Below are 21,679 nucleotides of genomic sequence, written 5' to 3'. Positions count from 1 at the left end.
GGCTGTGGGTTCAGCATAATGAATTGTATCCCAGGTTAGTGCTGCTCTGAAATTAATGGGCATGACTATTTCAGATCCATTAACTTCAACGGGTCTACTCGGAGCAGGACTTGGTTGGATGCACAACCCAAAGGTTCCCCCTCCATTAGCACAGCACCTTGGGATGGATGTATTTGTCCTGCTTTGCTGTATTTGGCTGGCTGGCTGGATTTCTCAGTTGACATATTTTTATTATTTGGAGATGTTGCAATTAATTTGTCTAGGCAAATTAGCCGTCGTTTATTTTCCTTCGCCTAGAGAGGCGGTAATGCTAGTGCAGTGGAACTGTAGAGGTTATGGCCACGGCCGTTTGGCATCCTCTGCCTAAAGAGAGGGACCAGGGATGGAAACGTCAGGGCAGCAGCTTGCAAGGAAGGCTGGCGTTGAGGCTGTGCTAAGGCCGCCCATCAAGAATCCATCAGGAGGAGCCCTGGTGAAACCCTGATGAAATGGTGGCAAAGGCTGCCAGGAAGGCTGCAGCCCTTCATTGGGAGCAGGGAAGGGCCATAACTCACTGCTTTGCATGCATAAAGTCCCAGGCTCAGCCCCCCTGTCTGGAATCCTGGAGAGCCGTTGCTGCTTTTCAGTAGAGAGAGTTCTGAGCTAGACGGACCACTGGCTGGACTCTGGGACATAGGAAGCTGCCTCAAGCTCTGTTCCTATGTCAACCTGCAAACCTGGGGCTGTGAGTGGCCCTACGGTTAATTTCATGTGAGTGGCAATAAGGAAAACAGGGTGACAGTGAGAGGGAGAAAAAGGGGTGTGGCAGAGTGAGAGAAGGGAGTGGCAAAGAGAGGAAGTGGCAGAGACAGAGAGATGGGGCAAAATAAAAAAGGGGCTGGCATTGGATTTGGACCCCACCCGCTTTTGACTTTAGTCCCACCCACTGCCAGCATGTGGCCCCTAAGAATTTACCCCTGAGGGGGTGCAATCCTGAGCAGAAACAAAGATTGTATGTAATCTAGGAGGTGTGGAACCTGCCATGGTCCATAGGCCTTGCTGCGCTCTTCCAGGCTGGTTTTTTGTCATTGTTTTTATTCGTTTATTTAATTTATATCCCAGTCTCCCTCCCAAAGCGTCCAAAAGTGGCTTATCAGCCTAGGAAATGGGTGGGCAGGAGGCAGATCTGCATTCCTAGATTCCTGGATGAAATTCAGGAGGTAGCAACTGTTCAAACACAATAGGAAAAGGCCCCTCCTGAATTAGTCCATTGGAGTCTCTAGTGACTAGTCTGTAGTAACTCAGGTGCACAGATCATCATATAGTTAGCAGGGTGCTATAGCCATTTGCCTCTTCCTCCTTGAGCCACCATTTTGCATCTGGCCTCGGTTGGTGGGATCTCATTATTTTAGTAGAAAAACAAAGTTAGATGCCCTCTAAGCCTGAACTAAGGAACAAAATACCCAACCCTGTTTACTGCCTTTTTCATTTGCTGTGGGGTTTCTGGAGACAGATGATACAGTTGGAAAACATCAACACTGGCTCTTAAGAGAGCCTCACTGTCCTCCCTGATCAAACAGGGTTTGCTGTTTTTGAAAGAAGATATACAAAAGCAAATCCCACAAAAATGCCTACAAGAAGAAAAAACCCCCAAGAGTGGACATGTCACAATGTATACTCCCATCTTCCATTCTGACTGACAGGTTCTTCAAAATATCTGTAGCCGTAAATGATTAACCCATCTGGATGTTGTTGGAACTCCAACTCCCATCAGCCCCTGCTAGCATGACCAGTAGCCAGGGGTGATGATGGGAATTGTAGTCTAGCAACATTAAAGGGCCAAAGTTCCCTACCCTTGTCTTAGCAGACACTAACCAACAGGATTGGGTTGTAGCCATCTAAGTTCTACTCAGAGTAAACCCATTCAAATTAATGGAATCATGTTTCATAATTTCAATAGGTTTGCTCTGAGTAGGACGAACATTGGCTGCCACCCATTGTTTTCAGAATATAGCTAAAGCAAAGGTGGCTAGTTTCCATTCCTTTCCCTCTTTAAAGATCAGAATTGGTTCTAATCCACGTTAGTGGCTTGAGAGTCATAAAATCAGAGGGATGTTTGTTGTCCCAGATGTATGGATCTGAAGCAAAAAGCCCACACACTTATACATAGGGGAACCCCCCCCACACACACACACCGCTTTCTCATACTAATTTTTTTACTCCCCCCTTCCTCTAAAATCCTTCTCCTCAGGGGCCTTAAATCACACAGTGGAGCCTGCATGGCTATAAGTTATAAGCTCATTAGTTATAAGCCTGTCTTTAGTCAAGATGAGGAGAGGGGAGGCCTCTCCTTTGTGGACCAAACTGGCAGGAGGTTTCTCCTTCTTTCCTTTCCTTTGTGCACGGAGGGGATGGTAAGATGGAGGTGGCGTGCTTCCTTCCCAGCCACCCACCTTGGGTTTAGTGAGGTTAGTGAGGTGGTAAAGTCAGCCAAAGAAACTACTCACCCGACAGTACAGGTTCCCTGTTGCAAGTAGCACCAGCTTGGTATATATGTACAGTGGTACCTCAGGATGCGAACGGGATTTATTCCGGAGCCCCGTTCGCATCCTGAATAGAACATAAGACGTGACTGCGCGGGTCGCGTTTTGCTGCTTCCGTGCATGCACGTGGCGTCATTTTGACCGTCTGCGCATGTGCAAGCGACGAAACCCGGTAGTAGCACACTCCGTTACTTCCAGGTCACCGTGAAGCACAACCCGAAAATACTTATCCTGAAGCATATTTATCCCGAGGTATGACATACCGAGGTATGACATTGACTACCCCACTATAATCGGAGCCACAAATTTGGGCCCCAGGGCTGAAATATGAATCTGTTAGGAATCTGCCGTTATTAACTGCTTATCAGTAGTAGAGGTGGTGGCCATGAGCTTGGATGGTTTAAATAGTAATAATCAAGATCAATGGTTTGAGGCAAGATCTACCAATAGATAGCTAAACAGAAGCTGTCCATGTTCTGAGCTGGGCCGGCCCTATCGTTAGATGTTTTGAAAGGGCAGCAAATTGCTTGTTATTGAATTTATTATTGTTGCGCTTCTGCTTCTAGGGATGGGGAAATGTGCTTCTCTGCCTTAAGTGTCAAAGACTACCTTGATTGCCCTTGGATACGCTTCAACCTTGATGGCAGAGGGATGCGGGTGGGCAGGGAGATTTGCTGCCACTGCTTCCAGCTGTACAATGCCTTTGACCAGCCTTGGCTGAGAGGCAGCTTATACTTTAGCTTATATATTTGCTGAACTCCAGAGATATATTCATTTATTTTTAATCATTTTATCTAACAAAAATTATATGCCACTTAGTAGAACAAAAGACCTCTAAGCATCTTCTCCTTGGACTGTTTTGCATCAGGGGGTTTTGTTTGTCCCTCAAACCAGTCAGCCAAGTACAGTGGTGCCTCGCAAGACGAAAATAATTCGTTCCGCGAGTCTTTTCGTCTTGCGATGTTTTTCGTCTTGCGAAGCACGGTCCGTCGCAACTGCGCCTCTTCAAGCGGCTTTTAAAAAAAAGCACAAGACGTTTTTGTCTTGCGAAGCAAGCCTATAGGGAAATTCGTCTAGCGAAGCAATGCAAAAACGGAAAACCCTTTCGTCTAGCGAGTTTTTCGCCTTGCGAGGCATTCGTCTTGCGGGGCACCACTGTACTTTACATCTAGAATCACACATTCTAGGTTATGACAGCTCACCTGTTCTTGATAGCCAGACACTTGGCTTTAATTTACATGTGGGTGTTCTTTCTTTTGAGGGGGGTGTTTTAAAGCCCTAAATTAAAGGAGTAGAGGTAGAAAGAAGTTGTGTCTGCGCAGCACAATTAGCTTAATGAGTTCGTTAAGAGGCACTGCTGAAAGCTGCCCAGGGACGCTCCATCGCTGTGTGATCAAAACGGATTCTCTCTCTCAGCTAGTTCAGGGTTTCTTTGGGCTCCACACTTTACTCTGTGTATTTGCATTTCTTTTTTCCGTGGAAATAATAATAATAATAATAATAATAATAATAATAATAATAATAATAATTTTTACACTGGCAGATGGTTCTTCTGAGGGCCTTGCTTAAATATCTGTTTGCATGCGCTCCCCCCCCCCCCCGTTGCTTGTAATGGGGGTGGCTGGTTGTTCGCTGATGGGATTCCCCCCCTCCTCCCGTCATGCACATCATCGTTACAGAGTAATGAGTGTGTAAATGCTCGCTAAGCATGCTGACTTCTGTATTTATTATTTTTATTAGTATTTATTTATCTGGGTCTCTCTGAGCAGCCCTTGCCAGATCTGGCAAGTCAAGGGAAGGAAACAAAGTGCTTCTCTCGCACATCTGCTTGTGTCGGGGGCCGCACGCATCTGGGCATGAGCATAGTGCGCCAGGGTGTGTGGTCACCAGCTCCCCTAGTGACACTCCTTTCAATTTCACTTCCTCCCTGGCTCTCTCACCTCCACCTGTTTTCAAGGGATCCCTTCTCCCTGATTTGAGTTCTTATTTAAATTAACACTGGTCTGGTCCACATGTCCAGGCAAGCCATATCAGCTGCTGGAGGGGAGCTGGCACCCACTTCGCTCCCCCTTGGTTCTTTGAGCTCAGCATGTTTGGCTTAGCACAGGGATGCGGGATCTTTGGCCCTCCAGGCATTTCTGAACTACAACTCCCACCACCACCCCTGGCCATGCTTGCTGAGGCTCATGGGAGCTGAAATTCAGCAACATCTGGAGGGCCAAAGGTTCCCCACACCTGGCTTAGCGTGTCTCCTGCTCCTGGGATCACGGTTAAGCTCTCTGCTCCATAACCATGACCTGTAAGCATAGAACAGACCTTAACTATACTGATTTAGCTGCCACACTGCACTAAAAGGACTGGGGAGGCGCAGAGCAATTGCTGTCTCCTCCCTGGGAGCCTGCGCATTTGTACAAAGCGTGGAATGCGAACACATCCACTGAATCGGCAGAGTTATAACAAATGTGCTCCAATGTTGAGGGACCACATACCAAAAGCGCATCACTGCACTTGCATTGGTTTTATTGGCTCTCCACCAGCGCCAAAGAATTTGGACGATTTTACTATAGTGGGGGTTCTAGTTGAAAATCCCTAGTTTTCTCCATAGAATTGCATCTTCCAGGAATCCTTGAAAAGAGGGAATACCTGCTAGACATTTCTGTAGCATAGGTAATGCCTTTCAAGGCTGTCCATAGAATTTTGGTAATTAATAGGTCAGTAATAGAGCATGCGAGCACAATTCAAACTGTTGATGTTGACCTTTAAAGCCCTAAACGGCCTCAGCCCAGTATACCTGAAGGAGCGTCTCCACCCCAATCGTTCTGCCTGGACGCTGAGGTCCAGCGTCGAGGGCCTTCTGGCAGTTCCCTCACTGCGAGAAGCAAAGCTACAGGGAACCAGGCAGAGGGCCTTCTCGGTAGTGGCGCCCGCCCTATGGAATGCCCTCCCACCAGATGTCAAAGAGATAAACAACTACTTGACATTTAGAAGACATCTGAAGGCAGCCCTTTTCAGGGAAGTTTTTAATGTGTGACATTTTAATGTATTTTTAATCTTTGTTGGAAGCAGCCCAGAGTGGCTGGGGAAACCCAGCCAGATGGGTGGGGTACAAATAATAAATTATTATATTATTATTATCCGCTTTGCATGTCCCAAATTGAGTCCACAGTGGCATCTCTAAGGAAAGACCAAAACCCTGGAGAGCCTGAAACTGCCAGTCAGCATAGGGAATACTGAGCTATATGAACCCAGTATAACTCGGTATAAAGTAGCTCCCAATGTCCTTGACACTATCACTAATATAGGAGAATCCTTACTTTGATGTTTCTGGCATGTGCTGAAGAGACAAGCCACTTTGGTGCATAGAGAAAATTTATCACTGACGCTCCGATTGTTATAGAAGAATACTGGAGAGTAAGGGGTTTCTTTGAAGTTTCCACAGCATGCCAGAGAAGCAGCCCAGTTCTGCCTAAATCTTAAAGTTCAGCTTGAAAGGCTGCTTGCCTCCTTGGCAGCACAGTGGCGGCATCAATGTAGATGGGGGGTTTCTTTCCCCATTTTATCCTTGGACCATCCCTGGCCAAGAGAGGGACTTGGCCAAAGCCATCCATGACTTGGTCTTACAGAGATTTGAATACAGATCTCCCCAGTCCAAGTCAGCCACTCTGAGCTGTAGCCAATAATAGCCCTACTCAGTAGACCCATTGAAATTAATGAGCATGACTAACTTAGGTCCATTAATTTCAATGGATAGTAGACCTAGGGCTTTCCCAACATCCCTGCCTTATCTGTTGAGAAGCAGGCGTATGAGACGGTATACCGTACACCCAACCTCCAAAATCTCCCCTCACAACACACCTTGCTTCTTCTTTGCAGTGGGTTGGTCATTATGGCAAGGGGGGTGATTTTGTGATTGGAGGGAGACTTGTCATTCTGGATGCAGACAAAGAGTCTTGAATGCCTGTGTTCATGAATAAAGAGGGTTGGGGCACATGGGGGCATGTGGAGGGCAGTGAGTTTTACCATTCTGGCTGCATATATTTAGATATAGATATCAATATTCTTGATTTTAAAATGGTTGCTACCCTACTCTGAGCAGGAGCAATTTATAAATCAATCAAATCAAATCAATTATATTTTATTTTACTTTTGCGCAGGAACCATGAATTTTCCCTTCTTCCTTTGATTTTCATTTATTTAATAATTTACCCCCTAATTCTCTATAAATATTTCTGAAAGCAGCTCTTACTACAAGGTCCTAATATGGAAGAGATCGAACATTAACCATCCATCAGTCAATGACAGGATGTCGCCCAAATGCCTCTTCTGCTCCTAAGATGGCAGGAAGGTTGCGGGGAGGCAGGCTTGCAGACATGGGTCTGCCACTTTGGCACACTTTAGGAGGATAGCAAAAAAAATTCAGGCCCCGCATGGCTTGAGGGACCTATCCTGGCTGAGACAAAGGCCTTCCTGAGAGTCTGAGCTTTATCCCTGATGTGAGAGGCACACATCAGCTGTTTAACAGTGCAGGCTCAACCCCAGGACTTTTGAGCACTGGTGGAGGAAGAGGAGTGGGGGGGGTGCACCGCCCCCGGCAGCGCGATCCCAGTAGCGTGCCATTGCGGCTGGGCCCCCACCCACTCCTCTTCCTCCACCAGTGCTCATAAGTGGCCCCCACCCACGCTGCTCTGCCCCCCCCCCCCGTGCCAGAGCATGAAGCTCCACCACTGCTTATGAGTCTGAGTTCTCAAAGGTGATAACGGCAGCCTGGCAGATCCAGCAGGCCAACGTTCTTAATGCCTAGTGGTCACAGTGTAGAGTCTGATGAAGAAGGAGGTTGAGCCAACACCCAGACTCCTCAGGTACATGACTTTATAGTTTTTTCAGTGCACAGATGTACTTCATGCAACCCTTACCTCTTCCTTAAGAACAAGATAGAGAGCTGCAGCCCCTGCTCTCCTTTGCTTCTGGGACCAGGGGTTTTTTTTTACTGTATTTTTCCATGCATAAGACTATATTTTTTCCTAATTTTTTGAAGTTTAAGGGGGCGTCTTATACATGGATAGTGCATAGTGCATTTTCTTAATTTTGAGACCCAAAAAATAGGGGGTGTCTTATACACAGAAGAATACTGTATTTTCCCAAAATACCACGTGGTTGTAATAAAACCTCTAAGCGGTTTACCAAAACACAAAAACAAAAGCCAACCTTCCCCCCCAATTTTATTACTAAAAGACAGTTAAAATCAAAAGAGATGATAACACACGTCAGCATTCAACATGTCTAGACAGGCTGGCTTAAGCGAACACATTTGAAGCAAGCACCAAAAAGAGCCCGGCAAAGTTGTCTGCTTGGTGTCAACAGGCGGGGAGTTCCAAAGTTCAGGTGCTGCCATGTTAGCAGGATTGGCTTCTTGCAAACGGGGAACGAATATTGTGAGGCTTCTGTAATGGTGCCAGTTCCACCGATCAGAGTGGTTGAAGTGGGCATTGCATGGGGTCAGGCGATCCTGCAAGTATGACCATTTGGCCAGTAAGGAGGCTAAACTCGAATTAGGCTCTTATGTGGGTCCTTGACAGGGCCACTGAGGCCATGTAGCCACTGTGCATTCTTATGGCACCTTTGCTAGGATCCTTTCACTGCTCCGCTGACCTTTGAGAGAAGACCCATGCATTGCCAGTGCTCGCAACACAGCCTGGCCATTCGCTCTGCAACCATTTTGTCTGCACAGGCAGCTTTCTGAAGCGAGTTTTGTTTCCATATATTTGAAACGACAAGCCCGAGCAGCCCTTTGTGCCAATAGGGCATGATGAACATATCAATTTTCAAATGCCCAAAATGAGGGGTGCTAAAAAATTGTAGCATGTCTTGGGACTTCAAAAGATATTTTGGTTCAATTAATATAATTTAGTTTTGCTTGGCAAGTAAAATGTGTGCAAAATTGCACAGAATTCATACAAAAATGGTAGTATTATTTCTAGCATTGCCTGACATTTTCAGAAGGTAAAATTAAAATTATTTTGTTTTCAGAAAGCAGTTTATGTGCTTCTTCATCCAATGTAGACTTACCAAGCTAAATGTTGTCCAATCACAAAAATAATAGATTTGAATTTCACACACCCGAAAGCATATTTTTAAGGCCCCCTCGCTGAAGAAACTTGCAAAAACTAAGTTTTAACCCCAGTAAAATGAAATGCCCTATTGTGTCAGTCGCCCTCCTGTGTGGATCAAATTGTGTTTGCGGTCTGCCTTTGGAAGTGGGGTGGGGGGTGGGGTTTGCGACGGTGTGCAAAATGAGCAGGTGTGCACTTGTGTGCAAGCTTTTCTGTTTTGAGGAGCTAAACAGATGCTGGCCTTTAAAAATTAATAAGTTTGAACTGTTTCAAGTGTCAGAAAGAGCAGCGGAGAAATATAACCCTTTAGCAACCTATTAACAATGGGAGCATCGACCGGGGAAAATTCCTTTGCCCTTGATCCCCCAGTTCTTCAGACCTCTTCCTCACCCCCAAACACACATGCTTCGACTCCTTGGCATGATGTGCCGTTGCTGCTGATCCTGTTAAATTCGGGTATGGGTGGATTTTTGCCTGCTAGCCACGCTAACCTTCCCCATCTACCCCTCGGCCATGGCAATATCTGGTGTAAAATGAAGCTTATCTGCCAGTGCAGTGCGTGGGTTTCCTCTTGGAGCAGGGTTGGGATCTTTCTGGCCAATGAAAGCAGGGCTTTCCCTATAAGTTAAATTTGCATCCTGTCTTTTTCAGCCCACCCAAAGCAGCTGATGATTTAAATCGGCGCTTCTTAAACTTGGGTCCCCATCTGTTGTTGGACTACAACTCCCATCATCTCTGACCACTGGTCCTACTAGCAAGGGACGATGGGAGTTGTAGTCCAAGAACAGCTGGGGACCCAGGTTTGAGAAGCAGTGATTAAAATGAGCAGTAGCTAAGAGTGAATATCAGCAGCTGAGTTATACCGTCCGAGTCAGGCCATGGGACTATCTGGTTCAGTGCTGCCTGCATTGACTGGCAGCAGCTCTCCAGCATTTCAGACAAGAGGTGTACCTAGAGATGCCGCAGGAGGTTGAAACTGCTGCCAGCTGCACACCAAGCAGGATCCCTAGCATGTCCCTTCTCTTAAAACATAGGAAGCTGCTATATCCTGCATCAGCATTTTGCCCCATCTAGCTCATTGCTGACTATACTGCCTGGCAGGGACTCTCCAGGGCTTCAGGCAGAAAGTCTTTCCCAGCCCTACCTGAAGATGCCACTGGGGAATTAACCTGGGGCCTTCTAAGTGCCAAGCAGATTCTCTGCCACTGAGCTATGGGATTCCTTTCTTGGTGGAAATGGCCACATGAATTTGAACAGTGCTGTCTGGCAGTGGCTGTGAATCAGCAATTTGTGGGGCTGCCTGTCCTCCCTGCAGCTACTTCCTCTCGTGCCTTCCGTCAAGCAGAAATTCTTGCCACACTTCAGTTGGCGCCAGCGGTTGGCATGTCCTGTGGGGGTCGCTGCATGGCGTGATGGATGGCTCTACTTCTTGGCAGAAGGCAGTCTCCTTAATTAGCTCTTCAGCTGCCCTCATATCCCCAGGGCACAGTGGTGGTGCACCACACTCGGAGAGGGCAAAAAACAAATATTTCCAAACAGGTCTGGCAGCCACCCCTGAATTAGACACGAGAGAAGAGGGTGAGATGAGGGTGGTGGCATGAAGAACCTGTGGCAGCAAGGCAAGGATTTCAGACCCCATCTGCACCATACATTTAATGCACTTGAGTCATGGCTTACCCCAAAGAGTTCTCAGCAAAGAACTGTAGTTGTTTAAGGGTGCTGAGAGATGTTAGGAGACCCCCATTCCCCTTCCAGAGCTAGATGTCAGAGTTCTCTGGGAAGAGGGAAGGTAAACAGTGTTTCCGTGCTGCTCTGGTTCGCCAGAAGCGGCTTAGTCATGCTGGCCACATGACCCAGAAGCTGTACGCCGGCTCCCTCGGCCAATAAAGCAAGATGAGCGCCACAACCCCAGAGTCGGTCAAGACTGGACCTAATGGTCAGGGGTCCCTTTACCTTTTAACAACTCTCAGCACCCTTAAAAAATGACGTTTCTCAGGAGTCTTTGGGGGAAGCCATGACTGCTTCAAGTGGCATGGTGCTGTTGCATATGTCAGGTGCAAATGTGGCCTCAGTCTCTTATGGGAGAGCAAGGTAGGCAGAAAAGGAGCAGGAGTCAGGAGTGCAGAGGCAGGACCCAGAAGCACTTCTAGCAAGGCGGCTTCAGCAAATGTCAACAACCAGAGAGGCGAGTGTATAGATAGCTAAGGGGAATAGGGAAGGGCTTGTCAACCTTCTTAGGTCTAGGGGCACATTTGGTGCAAGTGCTGTGGGAAGAGAGAAAGTGCATGCACACGCTCACATACAATTTGCTTTTCCAAGGGATTTGGGTAAAAACTGGATCCAGTAGAATTAATCTGAGCAGCTGGTATGGCTCAAGTAGAGCATGAGACTTAATCTAAGGGTCGTGGCTTTGAGCCCCACATTGAGCAAAAATATCCCGGCATTTCAGGGCGTTGAACTAGATTACCCTTGTGCTCCCTTCCAACTCTAACAATTCTATAATTCTGTGAGCCTTGAAGTACATATACAACAGAAAGAGGAAGTGGGAAAGAGTTTCACTCTTCCAACTTTCTCCTTCAGCTCTTTTCAAGGGAGAAAAGGGTAACCACTTTATACCACCAAGGAGACAATGGGTGGAGGAGGGCCTCAGAGGCTGGGGAAGATCCAGTGGTACTTAATTTTTTTGTTTAATTGCTTCTGACAACTGGTTTAGGCTGCCTCTTCTGGACTGAGGAAATGACGTAGAAATGAGAGCGATGATCATTTGTTCAAGACTGATACCTCCTAAAGCTCTACCACCCATGTGGATTGGTGGGGCACAGAGTTCTCGTATGGAATGTGGGGTCTGATGGGCCAAAACAGCACCCTCAGTGTTGGAAAGGAAATAGATAAGGCATATTGGAATGCCTGTTTCTCCACTATTTAGACTGCCATTAGCAGAAACCTTCTGGGAGTTGGGGCCCAATCCAGCCCAGATCAAACACAGGGGTTTATTAAGTCCTTTGGTGACAATGAGCAGGAGTTAAACATGTGCTTAACCCCCCACCCTGCCAATTGTAATGAAGGGTGCCTGTGGTCACGCCTCATACTTCTTACTATGGTGTCCTTGGAACAGAAAGAGGGAAGACCATAAATTGAACGTGCTGTTATTATCATCACATCTCCCGAGTGCAATCTAGATCTTTCCAATTAAGATGTGTTTCTGCCAGAGGTTTAACCTGAGTTTAAAACTTCCATGGGTTTTCTCCCTCTGGGGCTGTAGTTGTAGACAGTGGCAGAGTCATCCTCTCCCTTGCATCCTCAGTGCCCTGGCAGAGCGAGGGCTCCCTGGAGTTGCTTGGATCGAGACTTGATAGGATTTAAAACCAGGTGAAGATGGTTGGTGATGCAGACTAGGTGGGGGAAAGAGCCTGTTTCGCAACCCTCGTGAATCCTTTGTGCCATTTTGGAATCTGAACAAAAAAGAACTTGGTTTACCCTTTGTTCCCAAGGCTAAAATTGCTATTTTGTTTTTGTTTTTCTAAAGTTCATCATCTCCGCCACTGCTCAGGTTTCTCAATCACCTGCCTTGGCGTATTCCTGATTCCTTGCAGTTCTTTCTCCTCTCCTTCCTTCCTCCCCTGGGAGAGGCATGTCTGCTTCTGGCATCTGTCCCCTTTTCTGCAAACGCCATGGCAAAGAAGCGATTTAAATTTTTTAGCAATGCCCCTCTCTTCTGTCAATTACGCCCCCCCCTTTCCATCTCTTCAAGGCCTTCTGCCTCTGCAATTGACCACCTTTTCCTGTGTGTTTTGCAAATGCCATCTTCCCTGCTGCTGCTGCCACTCCTCTCTTTTTGCCATCTTCCACTCAAAAAAGCCTGTCCTTAACTCTCTCTCTCTTTCCTCTTTCCTGCCATTCCTCCCCTGGGCCGAAGCCTCGGTTTCCCCTTCAATTCATGGCTCCTCTTTGATGCCCACCCCAAGAGGCTCTCGCAAGGAATATAGTGCCGTGTGGCATTTGGAACCTCAGAGCAGATGGCGATTTAGCTCTGGATGTTTCCCCATCGGAGTCCCCTTTCAAATTACTCCGCAATATGCTCTGTACAATGCACCCTCCTGGTTGCTGGTTTCTGCAAGCCCTTGTTGTGTTGCTGACTGTTATGCCTTTGCTCCCCGGCATATCATGGACTGCAGTAGTCCAGCCAAGCTTTCCTTATAGCAGACAGTCAGGCCTCTGTCTCTTGCTCTCTGGGGGAAGGGTCGTAGCTCAGTAACAGAGAGTGTGCTGTGCAAGCAGAAGGTCCCAGGCTTCAACCCAGGCAAGGCTGGGGTTGCACTCTGCCTGAAACCCTGGAGAGCTGTTGCCACTCAGTGTAGGCATTACTGAGTAAGATAAACCCAACAGTCGTGACGCTGTGTATAATGAAGTTTTCTGAGTTCTGTTTCTTCCCTTTCTGCTGCTGTTGCCCCTTTCTCTGCTTCTCAAAACCAGAGTCGACAATTACCTATTTCATATAGCACATGCAGAAAAGCACTGGGGATAGGGAGCACAGAAAGCTGCTGAGTTGTACCAATGGTCTATCTAGCTCAGTAATGCCTACACTGACAGGCAGAGGCTCTCCAGGGTTTCAGGCAGGGAGTCTGTCCCATCCCCACCTGTGGATTGGACATAAGAAAAAGCCTCCTGGATCAGGGCAGTGGCCCACTTAGTCCAGCATCCTGTGTTCACCTTTGACCTTTTGCATATAAAGAGCTGTGGCCCTTTGCAGGAACAGAGGAGGCAGGAGTCTCAGCCTTACCTGGAGGTGCTTTTGGCAATTTAACCTGAGACCTTCTGCATGCCAAGCAGGCACTTTAACCACTGAGCTATGGCTGGGTTTAGCGTTCTAGCGGAGATGCTTGCTAGCCCCACAATTTAATTAACATGAGTGTGGATCTTCTACCCATTTCCTATAAACATTCTGTAGGTGCAAAGTGCTTCCGTGGAGAGAGCTGTTCACTGCAGGAAGCCAGCTTTAAAATTTTGCACCATTCAAGCCTCCAGATAGTGACTGAGGTTTCTGCAAGGTCGCACCTTGCCCAGACAGTGGCTACAGCTGAGTGCATTCTGTGGGTTTGCCATATTCTGCTCTGTATGGTGGCAAGTCACATGTCCTAGTGGGAAGCCCGCGTGTAGGACGTGAGAGTAGTTGCTCTCTCCTGCTGTCGATCCTGGTATTCTGGCCTGGTTCACGCATAATGCTAAGCCATGCTTTGCAAACTGTGGTTTAATTGGACCATCTGAACCCAGCACACAAACCACCCTCGGTAGCAAACCAGAGTTTGCTGTTGGTTTGTAAACCTTGTCTGTGAACCCGGAGGGAGCATATAGACATAAAGACTTCCCATTTCATGTCAGATACTCATGCAGGTAGCTCAACACATAACATAGCAGCACCGCATGCCAGGCTCCAAGAAGTGTGAACCCAACTTGAAATTAGCACCTGACTAACCAGGGAAGGCAGGGGCGGGGTTGAATTTATTTTCTTTGAAAAATGCTCTCATGATATTCACACTTCCCTTTTTCCTTTTTCCTTTTTCCTTTTTCCTCTTTCTTTCTTTCTTTCTTTCTTTCTCTCTCTCTCTCTCTCTCTCTCACACATTCAGGTTTTCCGGAAGCCAGCACTGCGGACACATTCACTGTGCATACCAATACCGAGAACATTATCACTGCCTTGACCCGGAGTGCAACTATCAGGTAAAAACCAAATGAAAATAAATCAGGGGGGGATCCTTAAATAGTACGGTGGGGCAAAGTTCAATCCAGGCATTGAAACAGCAAGGGTTTGTTGGGGAGAGGGGAGGAGCTTTGTTTGAGTCTTTTGAGCGCCACACTGGCTGCGAGCTAAATAGACCAGTGGTCTGACTCAGCAAAGGGTAGCAACAGTTAGATCATCTGCTTGGGAAGGGCCAGAGCTCAGCGGCACAACACATTCAGAAGGTTCAGTCCCTGGCATCTACTGGCGATAAGATCTCAATAGTAGGTGATAGGGAAGGCCTCGTTCTGCTCAAGACCCTGGGGACCAACTGCCTGTCAGAGTAGACTGGCCTTCCCCCAACTTGGTGCCCTGCAGATGATCATTGCCCATGTAGTAGCCAATGTGCTCTGAGTCACAATAGCTGGCTGTAACATCGCCTCCTGCAGGAGCGATTTTCCCATTGGCACAAGGATCGTTTCACAAGTCTTGTATTATTAATACAGCATTTACGTGGTTGTGCGCACGCAATACATTTGAAGCATGTTCGTTCATGCCAAAGAATCCTGGGAACCGTAGTTTGTTGCGGGCACTGGGAACTGTCGCTCTCTGTGGAGTAAAGTACCGTTTGAAGGATTCTTGGGACGAAGTGGGAGCGTGCTTGAAATGTGCTATAGATTCACAGTATGTATGCAGCCTGTGAAGCCACCCCAGATTTGTTTTCTACAAGGAACCTGGCACAGTAGATAGCTGTACCATTGAGGTCAAAGCCTACTGTGCCCCAGGAACACTTTGAGATTTGGATGGTGGATCACAGGATTCAGCCAGAGGAACTGAATCCTGGAATTTGTTCATGCAACCATGAGCGTCCCTGCAAATCATTTTTGAAGGTTCTACACATGACAGTACCCTGCCGATGACCAACTGGTTAGATACAGCCGCTGCCCCGTGGAGGATTAGAAGGATAAATATGTGTCAGAGGCACTCACAAAACCAGTCACTGTGCCCGCACATACAAATTGGGGTGTCTTCACCATATAACTCCCCCATAGGCCAGAAGAGGGGGAAAACCTTCGCCCCTTCAGATGTTGCTGGACTCCAGCTCCCATCAGTCCTAGTCAGCGTGGCCAGGGGTTGGGGTTGGTGATGGGAGCTGTAGTCCAGCAACATCTGGAGGGCTAAAGGTTCTTCACCTCTGGCATCAGCTAATGGTCTGCAGACACACAACCTTTTTTTCCCCTAAAGGGCACCTCAATTCCAGTGGCATCATCCTATAAGCAGGCAGCGATCAGCTTCCTGTGATAGCGCAAGACGAGTAGAAACCTTAAGCCAGCAGACACCATTTGAAGCACAGGCTTCCCCTGGCTTCCCCTGGAGGAGCTGCACCGTCAAGCAGGCGGGGGCGGGTGACAAATCAGGCTCAGCCTAGCTGGCCAAGTGATGCCTCAGCAGCTACTGATGCAAAGCAACCATTGAGACGAGCGGCGGTCCTGAGATTGCAGTTTAGTTTCGGGAAGAGATGGCTGGATGCTGGGAGGAAGGGGCAGAAGCCAGGCTGCAATTGCTGGGAGAGGTGCCAGGGCAAGATTGTCAAGCCAGCTTCCCAGTCACATGCTGTGTTTGTTTACTCTGCACTTGAATCTGAGCGAGTGACGCCGCTGTTTCTGTGGTTAGGGCCTCCGCACGTGGTGGGGCAGGAGGTGTGCAAGGGATTCCCAGGAACTGCCTGCAGCGGAATCTTGATTTCTGCCCTGGCACCCGCCAGGCTCGGAGGAACAACTTCAACCACAGCAAGGGAAACTGGCCCAGTCCTGGCCAAGCCCTGGGGGGCCCCGCGGGTTTCTATTGATTGAACTGGGGATGTGGGCAGTGACCATTCTGCACCAAAGAGGAGCCATCTGTCTGATGAGATGGGCCGTAAGGAAACAAGAGGGCCTTGAAGAAAAGGGGGGGGGGGGAGAGGCTCTTGCAACAGACCTTGGGAGCTGTCCAGGCTTGTGGGTGGAATCGCCTGATCCCACCAGGGAATAAAGCTTTAGGCTGAGTTTTTCCAAATGTAAATTACCCTGCAGGCGAGATATATATTTCTTATAATGAACGGCACTCAGTAATAAGTGGCCGCAAATTAACGGTGATTGGCAATGGAATTCCTGTAATATAACGCCTTGGGGAAATCAGCCCGTGGCTCTTCTTTGGCGTTCCTGTGTAAATCCCAAAATTTAATAAAAGCAACAGAAATAGATCAGGATTTATTTTTAGTATAACAGGAAAATGGGTGGGAATTGGGGGAGGGGGAGATATTTTCCTATATGTGTCCAGAGGGTATTTTTCTTGGCATCTAGACAACCTACTCCATCCAACAGGCTAAACTGGGCTTATAGCCTCCCTACCAGAGCTTGGAATAGGCGTCTCAAGGTGCTGGTACTTGGAAAGGGAAGGATTGTCTGCATATTGAAGTATTGCCAACCAGGTGTCTCTAAGAATGGAAACCTGCTTTCCTAAGCTGTAGGAAGGGATTTTAGCTCAGTGGCAGGGCATCTCCTTGCATGCAGAAGGTTCCTCATTCAATCTGCCTGAAAACCTGGAGAGCTGCTGCCAGTCAGTATGGACCAACGATCTGACTCGGTATAAGACAGCTTCCAATGTCCTGAGCTAGGCCAGTTTCATTCACAACACTTCAGTTGGTGCTTGCATTTTCCATTTCTCCCATTTCAAAATAAAGCCTCGGTTGGCTGGAATGCTGTTTGTTATTAATCCAACCTTCTTTTGTGGTGTTCACACATTGCCACCCTTTTGCCATTACTTATGAACACACTGTTAAAGCTACAAATGGCTTTAGAGTGCACAGTTGCTGAGCCCGTATGAAAGGGATTCTTCCTTCAAGGCCCTCCCCCAACTCATGTTGCCCCACCGCCTCAAGTAGTACTTAGCTTTCACAGTTTAATGTGGGACTGCCTCTTCCACACTTCCCAAACCAAGGTGTGACTAGAAAGACAGCTATCCTTCAAATGCTGCATTTCTCCAGATTTTGCTTACAAAAAAAGCTTATATTGGGTTGTACCCAGTCTCAGTCCTGTTCAGAATATACTCATTGGAATTAAAGGATGTAAAACTGACTTGGGACTATTGATTTCTATGGGTTGGGTCTAACTTAGTTGGGTAAAAAGGTAAAGGGACCCCTGACCGTTAAGTCTAATCGCAGACGACTCTGGGGTTGCGGTGCTCATCTTGCTTTACTGGCCAAGGGAGCCGGAGTTTGTCCGCAGACAGCTTCCGGGTCATGTGGCCAGCATGACTAAGCCGCTTCTGGCGAACCAGAATAGCGCACGGAAACGCCATTTACCTTCCCGCTGGAGCGGTACCTATTTATCTACTTGCACTTTGACGTGCTTTTGAACCGCCGACCTTCTGATCGGCAAGCCCTAGGCTCTGTGGTTTAGACCACAGCACCACCCGTGTCCCACTTAGTTGGGTACAGCCCAATAAATAAATAAACTTGTGGAAATTGGGCAACTCAAACTATGGACACTGAAGAAGAAAAAAGAGAAACTGAAATTGACAAAGATCTGCCCCTGCCTCCCTACTCCCAGCCCTGCCTCACCTCTTCTGCGTCTTCCTCTTGCCCCCCAGAGATTCACAAGCAAGCAAGATGTGATCCGGCATTACAACATGCACAAGAAGCGGGACAATTCCCTCCAGCACGGCTTCATGCGCTTCAGCCCGCTCGACGACTGCAGTGTTTACTATCACGGCTGCCACCTGAATGGGAAAAGCACACACTACCACTGCATGCAGGTAACGATGCTGGGCTTCTGCCTTCAAGTGGCACAGAGAGCGAAGGGACCCCCAGGGCTAGTATCTGCATGGATGTTTTAACAGAGCCACCAACCCTCACGCGTGGCATGCATTTCCAGGTTAGAGCTAGGCTGGGAGTGGGGCATGTGGTCCAGAGATTCCTTGCGGGGGGGGGCTGTAGCTCAGGGGTAGAGCACCTGTATCATCCAAGGATCAATGCTTAGCCTCCCTTGGTAGGGCTGATGAGACCATGGAGAGCCACTGCCAGCCAGTGTAGACAGTACTGAGCTAGATGGACAAATGGTCTGGCTCAGTGGAAGGCCACTTCCTATGATTCCTTGTGCAGAAGTCATCTTCCACCAGGGAGTAAACATGTTGCTATGAGGATTCATAATGGAATTCTTATCTTTAAAGATACTACTAGATCCTCCCATAGCTGCTGGGCATGTTTAGCCTGGAGAAGAGGAGGTTAAGGGGTGATATGATAGCCATGTTCAAATATATAAAAGGATGTCACATAGAGGAGGGAGAAAGGTTGTTTTCTGCTGCTCCGGAGAAGCGGACACGGAGCAATGGATCCAAACTACAAGAAAGAAGATTCCACCTAAACATTAGGAAGAACTTCCTGACAGTAAGAGCTGTTCGACAGTGGAATTTGCTGCCAAGGAGTGTGGTGGAGTCTCCTACTTTGGAGGTCTTTAAGCAGAGGCTTGACAACCATATGTCAGGAGTGCTCTGATGGTGTTTCCTGCTTGGCAGGGGGTTGGACTCGATGGCCCTTGTGGTCTCTTCCAACTCTATGATTCTATGATTCTATGATTCTATGATTCTGCTTCGGGGAAGGCCTCTCAGCTTGCCTTGCCAGTTCATGGGATCAGGAGATCTAGAAGAGATTTCCCCAACCATAGTGCCCCAGATGTCGTCGTTTACCCACACATTTGATGTCTGAAAGAGATTGGGTTGTGTCCAATGCTTGTCCTTCTCAGACTAGATACATTGGAATTAATGACTTGACTAACATGTGTCCACTAATTTCAGTGGGTCTACTCTTGAGTAGCACCTTGTTAGCCACGGCCTTCTATCATCTCGCAAGCCACAGTGGCCAAAACGATGTGATTGATTTTAATAGTTTTTGGAATGCTTTTGATTGCTGGTTTTTTAATAATGCTACAGATACGTTTGTCACCCTGGGCTCCTTTCGGAAAAAGGGTGGGGTATTAATCAAACAAATAAAGAATATCTGTATGGCCACATGTTGCAGAAGGTGGACCGAGAAACCCCGTTTATAGGCACAGATTTGTGAGAGATCCCTGTTTCACCAGGAGGTTGATTTTGGGCAGAAATCTCTCTGTCTAGGCTCACCTATCAGAGTCAACCCAAAGATGAGTAAAAGGAGCATTTTTCTAAAGAGCTTTTTATTCAGATGAGTGCCATAGGCAACAATGGGAAACATTGCTTGATTCCGTCCATTCCTGCTCAAATCTTGACAAGAAGAGTCATAAACAGCTCCGCTGTGTACCCAGGACAGGCACATTTCCTGGGTGTGGGGGAAAGGCCAGAGTTTGGAGTGGAGAGCTGATATTTCCCCCTTACACACATCCGGGCAGGTCCTTTGTAGGAGTGATGGAAGGGTCAAGCTCTGGGGGTCTCTCTCCGGGGTGCTCCTTCCTCAAGCCAGAGAGGCCATCAGAACTGCATTCCTCTGTTGATATACAACCTCTCTGCGCAAGGCCTGCCCTTTAGCAATCGCGTTTGTCCCTTTGTAGCCAGCTGCTAAGCCAATCAAATATTAATAACAGCCCAGTGTCAAAAGAAAGAAGGGAAGAAAGGAAGCTGGCTCTCTCACTGCCAGGGAAAAAAGAGGTTTGCGACAATTATGGCGCAGCCTGTCGCTGCGAGGGGGGTTTCCAAAGCCAGCCATTTTGCAACCACACCATCTCCGGAAGCCGTATGTCAAGGGTGGGGAAGCTGTGGCCTCCAGGTGGTGTTGGGCTCCCATCAGCCCCAGCCAGCATGCCCAGTGGTCAGGGAGATGATGGGCGTTTTAGGCCAACAACAATAGGAGCTGGCCTCTTGTTCTTCAGGCTCTCTTGCAGCCATGGAAATCAGGCTGTCAGGAGGGGAGCCATGGTATGGAGAGATCCCTCCATCACCCTAAAAGACTTTAAGCCTACCTGTGCAAGGGGGATTTAGCACTTGGGTGTACTCTCATTTCTACCAAGCACATGGGTTCTCAGGAGGAGCCCATCAACAGCTACCAGCCAGCCACGATGGCTATTCTCTGCCTCCACAATTGGAGGCGGTGTGCTTCTGAATACCAGTTGCTCCACAGGAGGGGAGAGGGCTCTGGTGTTCCAGTCCTGCTTGCAGGTTTCCCACAGACATCTGGTTCACCACTGTGAGAACATGATTCTGGACTAGATGGGCCATTGGCCTGATCCAGGAGGCCCTTATGGGTTTCTGTGGAAGCTCATGAGGTCCTCTCAGGGAGAAGGATCAGCAATGACCTGGAGGGCCACAGGAGGGTGTTGAGTTTGTTCTGCGCTGTCCTCTTACCCTGCAAAGGGTGGCCTGGCTTTGTCTTCCCCAGCCCAGGATAACACCGAAATGTTTCTGGACTCCCAATTCCCATCATCCGTGACTCCTGCCTGCCTGGTTTGGGCTGATGGGAGTCCAGCAATTTCTGGGAGGAAACTAAGCTGGCAAAGGCAGGCCTAGCCCATGTGAACAGAGAGCACACTCCTACAATGGGATCCGCTGCCCCTCAGCAGAACCGTTTGTGCAGAATGAGTTCTGTGGGAATGGGTAGAAAGGGTTGCCCGAAGCCAATGCCCATGTTAAGAAGAAAAGGCCTTGGAACAGGACGAGTTCCCAATTCGAGCAAATATCTCTTAAACAGCAGTATTTGCGCCTGGCCCTCTCCTCCCTCCCCCCCCACCTTTATGTCCATAATTGGCATGGACAAAATTCAGTTAGTTGTTTATACCAATGGACATTTTTCATGCTTTAGCACAAAGAGCCCCATTGCAAATTATTCATGAGGCGTTTTTTGTTTAATTTTGCCTTTTAACACCATGGCCGGGTCTGTCTTCTTTCAAGGTGTCACTGTGGAAAGAAGCCCATGTTCTATCGGGAATCGCTTTGGATCTCTCTCTCTCTCCCCTCCGCCCCCTACTTTTTCCCCCCCTGGGTGTTTTCCAGATGTTTTGTTATTGCCTCTTTGAATCAACCCAAGCTGAACCGAACCAGGAGTGTGGGGCTGGTGTGGGGGTGGGAGACAAGAAGGGTGTTTTGATTTGCTTCATTTCTGAGATGGTGCAGGCGTTGGCACATGACACACAGAAGGTGGTGGGGAGGGCAAAAGCGCTCTTGGCGGGCACAGTGGCATTGTCAGATTCCACTGGAATTTTACTCAATATGGCAAATTAGCTCACTTTGCTCAGGAACAGCTGAGGGAGGAGGTAGGGTTTCAGCATTCCATTCCCAACACACACACATCACGCCTGTGAGTTTATAGCAAAGCAGATGACAAAGGG

General features: G+C 48.0%; 1 protein-coding gene across 11 annotated transcripts in view; it reads left to right on the top strand.

The window, feature by feature from the left end:
* Window positions 1–21,679, top strand: part of CASZ1 (castor zinc finger 1) — a 450,923-nt gene that overhangs the window by 395,555 nt on the left and 33,689 nt on the right. For all 11 annotated transcript variants that reach the window (XM_082229679.1, XM_082229680.1, XM_082229682.1 and 8 more), the window contains 2 exons: window positions 14,260–14,350; window positions 17,979–18,143. In XM_082229679.1, the coding sequence (XP_082085805.1) occupies window positions 14,260–14,350; window positions 17,979–18,143 (256 nt within the window). The remainder of the gene's footprint in view (window positions 1–14,259; window positions 14,351–17,978; window positions 18,144–21,679) is intronic.

Source organism: Podarcis vaucheri, assembly GCF_965113315.1.
Source record: "Podarcis vaucheri genome assembly, chromosome: 7".
NCBI lineage: Eukaryota > Metazoa > Chordata > Lepidosauria > Squamata > Lacertidae > Podarcis > Podarcis vaucheri.
The sequence above is the reverse complement of the archived record's forward strand: the minus strand, read 5'-3'. Positions and strand labels throughout refer to the sequence as shown.